The sequence below is a fragment of the Parasteatoda tepidariorum genome, chromosome 8 (assembly GCF_043381705.1).
Source record: "Parasteatoda tepidariorum isolate YZ-2023 chromosome 8, CAS_Ptep_4.0, whole genome shotgun sequence".
NCBI classification, from domain to species: domain Eukaryota; kingdom Metazoa; phylum Arthropoda; class Arachnida; order Araneae; family Theridiidae; genus Parasteatoda; species Parasteatoda tepidariorum.
The window spans coordinates 1,737,101-1,743,100 of record NC_092211.1 but is presented as its reverse complement, the minus strand read 5'-3'; the positions used below and the strand labels follow the sequence as shown (position 1 = coordinate 1,743,100).

Sequence of the window (6,000 nt, the reverse complement as noted above, 5' to 3'; positions counted from 1 at the left end):
AATTAATTATTAATTATTATAAATTAATTAATTATAAATTAATTATTTAAAAAATTAATTAATTTAAATATTAAGTATAATTTATAGGATATATACTTTCTTTATAATGCCATTACATATTTCTATTAATATAAAAAGTTTCAGAGCTTTTTATTCACTTTACTTTTTTGGGATTTTATGAACTGAATGATTATGAATATATATATATATATATATCACGATTACTTGCCGAGTTCTTTTCTGTTTCATGTTCAGCTGGGTCAATCGGGTTCAATTTCGCCTTCAAGTCCTAAGTGTTTCAGTAACTTTTGAACTATCAATTCGTAAACCAAATAAAAATTTACTGCAATGAATGCTTTCATTTCCTCCATTTTTTAAAAAGTATTCAACTGTGTAAGAAATAAAAGATTTATCTAAAAGGGGTACTGCTTTATCACAAATTATTGGTTTATTAACTTTTTGATAATTATTTACGAACGAACTAAACTAATACACTCATTCAATGATTAGCTGATTTACTGGTTTGCTTATTTATTGATTCCTTTAGTGTCTTTATTCGTCTTAATTTCTACCTTTCATTCGTTCTATTTTTACCTTTTTCACTCGCTATATCAAGAATATTTCAAATGATACTACATGCTAATTCCAGTCATATTATGCTTGAGAGCCCTTCTCCTCCCATTCGAGCTGTCGAAAGAGTAGAGTATATATATATATATATATATATTACATACATACTGTTATTTACCCGATTCAGTTTCAGAGAAAGAATATTGGTGAATGATTTTTGCCTCTTTTGGCTACCATCATTCCACTCTGCTACCGATGTTTTTCTTGCTTTGTGTTCAACTTCATTTTAATTCCTTTTTCAATTATCATGTTGGAAATTAAAATTTTAAGTTTCCATTTTTAACATATGTTTTGTTTGTAATATACGAAAGCACTCTTGCACAATCTTTAAGATTTGTGCACTGGCTAAAAATTTTAAATGTTGAATCCAAATTGATAAGCATACTCATATATGTTTGCTGAAACTATTGGACACTTTTTCACAAAAATCGGCATGGCTCAACTGGTGCAGATTAAGTCTACACATGAACGAAAGAGAGAGGTAGTTGAACTTTTCCTTCTAGCTGCGATTGCTGTGCTGATGCAAATTATACTTATGTGGAAACACATCAGAGCTGCGTTGGAATCGGGCTAACCATCAGAGATTTTCGTTGTTCTTACTTACATTTTTCGCAAATGCTGATAAGTTTTACTTAAAGGAATTCTTCTTGAAAGGCAATGTGATTTTTTTTCCTTTAAACATGTGTTCTGTTGTTTTTTAGATTTAAGACTAAGAAGTTGAAAATAAAATTTTAAAAAAAAGCTGCAGATCTGCTTTTCTTTAAGTGTTAGAATCAAACAAATAGACTCTTGAAAATTTTTGTAAGTTATATCTTTACTATAATACTGAAAACAGAAAGATCGAATGAAAAAGGAAAAACGTATAAACTTTAGAGCTCATTTACTCAAATTAACTAAAGTGTCACTTATCCGGTTCTTCCACTAAGCTCTTCAAGTGAAAGTTGGAGTTATTTTTGAAGGAAGAGCTACCCTCAACCGCAGCAATGTTAAGAGTTAGATTATATTTAAAACATTTTTTGTTAATAAAACTATAACGAATTATTGCCTGACACTGATGTTTATGTCTCCTCAGATTTTGAGAAATATATGGGTTTTAAGAGCTCAGTTGAAAAGAAGAGAATTAAAACATTTCATTCAACCGAATTCCGTCAAAAAATTGAAGAGTGTGCGAAAAAGAATTGTGGACCTGCTTGTTAGTAAGTTTTATTAGTTCAATTTTCTAATCATTTAATTTCAACTCAACAGCAAATTAGACATTTTGTCATTCAGATTTCTCAGATTTTTCCTTCCTTTTTTTAAATTTAAGGCAACGAATCGGGTATGGCACCTAATTGCAACTAACTGAACTAACAACAAATTTGTTCAATTCCGTTTGAAGAACTGCGAAAGTTTTAATAAACTGCTTTTTTTTAAAAGAAAAACTTTCAATCTTTTAAAAAATGCCAGTGTTTCCTTGTTTAAATACGCAACATTAATTAAAGAGCAACTAAATTATGAATATTTTATCATTTCTTTGCGAGCAGTTCGCTTTAAAAGTATAGAATCAGCACACAGTGTATTTAGATCAACAATAAATTGAAAACAAAATTCAACAGTAATATAATTTATGATATATTCAAACAAATTCTCATCATAATTTCCTAGAAATAAATGTTGGGAAGATCGTGAACCACCATCACCCCAATGTAACAATTCGGACTGATTTTTGATGGGCCAACATTTTAAAAAAATTGTTTTGATGGATATTCCTGATAAACTAACAATAATTCGGACTAAAACACCATAGAAATATATAGTTGGATCCATCATGGATTGTTGGTCCATTAGAATCAAACTTCTCTTGATGGTTCACAATCATAGTTTAAAAGTAACATTTTCCATCATGGAATAGTAGAAGTTTGTTGGCATAAAAAAACCCATGAACGCATAATGGAAAATGTAGAATGATGGTGACCATCAAATGATGTTGGACCATCCTGAATCACACTTAAACCAACATAAACTATCATATTTTTTTGTTGGGACTATCAAGAATTTTGACTTAAGTGTAGATTCATCTCCAGCTGAACTAACTGTAGTAAATTGGATAATGAAAAAGTAATAAATGATTATAAATCAAAAAAAATTACAGTGAATTCTCTCTGGATAAAAGAGTTTTATAAATGTTTTCAAAAAATTTTTAATTCATTTCATTCGTTCTGGAGATATAACATGACACGCAAAAAGTGAACCTAACATTAAATGGCTAAGATAACCGACTGCTTATTTTGACTGAAGAATTTTTATTGAATATTACATATTCTGATACACCCGTACATATTACATAATCTGGATACACCCATATATGATATATATTACCACCCTAGAAAAAAATATAATCAGGTTGTAACACTTTTTTTTATTTATTTATTTTGCTTGCCGTGATTGACCACTTGAATAGTTTTAGAAGCTGAATATTTAAGTATTTTCTCTCTATACTTTTTTTCCCGATGGCAGTCACTGAATTTGAATTCTTGCCTTTACTATGCCAGAATTGTTGCTCATTTCGCGTTACCCAGTGGGCACCTGTGAACCAAAGTCACGGAGGCGAGCAACATTGCCCACGCCACACTGCCACAAACCCGTTTATAGGGTGGGCCACATTCACACATCATACACACAACAAAGGACAGTGCAAAGAGAGAGAGAAACATCCAATCCCCAGAGCGGGATTCGAACCCGCAGGCTATGGCTTCACAGTCAGGTACGCTAACCGCTCGGCCACTAGGCCGGCTTTTCTCTCTATATATACTTCTTCTAGTTTCCGGGAAACAGTCAAAAATGTAGAAAACTAAACTTTCGAAAAATATTTATTTTTCTCTGTAAATTAAATTATAGTAACTTCATTTTAAATTTATTTATTTATTTATTTTTTGCTCGATTCTTGAAGTTCGTAAATTATATAATTTGGTTTGTTTCATTTTCAGCGAAGAATCCTACCAAGTACTTAAATATGAAGATGATGTGCAAAACAAGGTGCAAAACAAGTTTATGTTTTTATTGCAAAATTTTATTTTAGCTTAAAATTTTTTAAATCGTTAGATGAACATTAACATAAATAATTAACTAACTAGTCTATTTTGAAATATCAGTGATTGTTGCTAGTTACAGTAATTGTTTAGTATATCAATTAAAACACAATTACAAATACAAAGTTTTATAAAATAAAAAAAATAATATTAGGAATTTTCTTTCTATACATTTTTCAAGATGCACAGTGCGGAACAACCTTAGAAACTTTTAATAAGAATTCTGATTTGTTTCTTTGAATTCTGTTTTTTAAGCAGTATGCATTTAAAATGTATGTGCTTCAACATGTTCAGAATTATCGGTTCTACCTCGAACTTAAATATCGGTACCTTGAACCATTGTACAAAGAAAAGTTTTTGCAGTTGCAAAAGGTATTGAACTGAACCATATTTCTACTCCAGTTGAATCATGATATTGTGTACTCACGTAACAAAAAAAAGCGCGACAATCTAGTTCAATTCAACAAATAATTTGCATGATAACATGATTCAACGCATTCCAATGACGTCGTAAACATTGAGAATAGTTTACTGGGGTCATAGTGAGGGTAGCAGAATAGTTTACAATAGGCAGAAGCATTAAACTCTTTTTATATTTATCCAAATTTTATTTATTTATTTATTTATTTTTTCGTTTCTTACTTATAGCTTTTAAAAAGAATTTTTATTGATGGTAATTCATTTATATATTTTTTTTCCAGGACCAATGTAATAAACATTCGAAAGATAACAAGCAGAAGAACAACAAATCAAACTTAATGTAAGACAGTTTAGACATGTAATGTTTAGTGTTTAAAATTAAGTAAATTTTCATAATTTGGCAATTTTTCTTGGACCTGACTACAAAAGAAAGATTGAGTCGAGAGATTTTTTTGAGGAATCTTATTTAATAGTTGTCTTAAAAAATATTTTATATTCGAGAGGATACTCGCTAACTGGTATACATTTTCTGACCATGACTTTTACAAAAAGTACTGTTATTTGATAACAGAAATTTGCAAGAAAATTGAGTCACTATGCTTATGTCATAGCTTTATTCATATATTGAAACGAAGAATTTAAAAAACCACGGGATCTTAAAGAGAATAATTTCCTAAAGAATAATTTCTCCCAATATATAAATAGTTTAAAACTATTAGTACTATAAGTTCTTAAAAATCCGCATAATATCGTTGAAAACAAACTCATTAAAATGATGATTTTTCTTATTATTATTTCCAACCAGAACATTCTTGAAATCCGCTTTTTATTATCGATATCAATTTATATACCATACATGTTTCAAATTTAACATAACTTTTTGAACTAACATTTATAATTAAATTAGCTGCTAATGCTGAATGCAACACATTTAAAATAACTAATACAAGAAAAAACTTACAAGAAGCACTATATTGGATTTTAAAAATGTGTGAATATGAATTGCGATATTGGATTTAAAATCTCGTATATATGAATTGCGATAATGGATTTTAAAATTGCGAAAATAAAAATTGCGATGTCGAATTCTTAAATAGCGTAAATACGAATAGAAATATTGAATTTTAAACTCGTGTGAATACGGATCGCGATATTAGGTTTGAAAAGCGTGTAAATATAAATCACGATATTGGACTTTTAAATCATGTGAATAGGAATTGCGATGCACGATTTTTAAATAGTGTGAATAAGAATCGCGACATTTTGAGATACCGGGGCAATTCCAAAAAATTCAAAATGACGTAAATCCGCCGAATCAAAATAATCAAATTGGCGGACGAATCACAAAAGACGTAATTCTTCACATAATTGGTGCAAGAATGGAAGTAAACGTCTCGTCAACGGGATTTAGAAAAAGCTTCAAAATTTTGTCGGATATAAGTTTTTGACTCGCGGACCAATGGTTTTGAAATATGTGGAATTCTGCGATATTCGTGCAAAAATTGCGTGTCCCACTTCCAGTTTTTAGACCCAGAAGAAAGATGCGAAAAACTCGGAGTTCCGGGGTACTTCCGGAATACAATCTTCCCTGAACAATAGGAAATTTTCCAAAAAATGACAACACGAAAACAGCAATTGTGCACAAGACTCAAACAGACATAATTAAGTAAAATAAATTCATCCGTCCCTGTTGACCAAATTGTTCTTAAGTGAGACAAGCTTTTTAGTAGTTCATGTAAATAATGAATACAGTATACTTTGTCATGTTTCTTGAGGCGAAACTCACTATAGCCAAACTTTATCATAATCAGTAGTTTTCTCCTATCCTTTTTTCTTCTTCCTCTTGAATATGAAGGAACATCTCTTAACACTATTCATATTA

The 6,000-nt window shown here is 29.9% G+C and overlaps 1 protein-coding gene across 2 annotated transcripts in view; it reads left to right on the top strand.

Moving 5' to 3' along the window:
• Positions 1–6,000, top strand: part of LOC107436596 (uncharacterized) — a 100,176-nt gene that overhangs the window by 85,895 nt on the left and 8,281 nt on the right. For both annotated transcript variants that reach the window (XM_071184100.1, XM_071184101.1), the window contains 3 exons: positions 1,703–1,826; positions 3,597–3,645; positions 4,400–4,458. In XM_071184100.1, the coding sequence (XP_071040201.1) occupies positions 1,703–1,826; positions 3,597–3,645; positions 4,400–4,458 (232 nt within the window). The remainder of the gene's footprint in view (positions 1–1,702; positions 1,827–3,596; positions 3,646–4,399; positions 4,459–6,000) is intronic.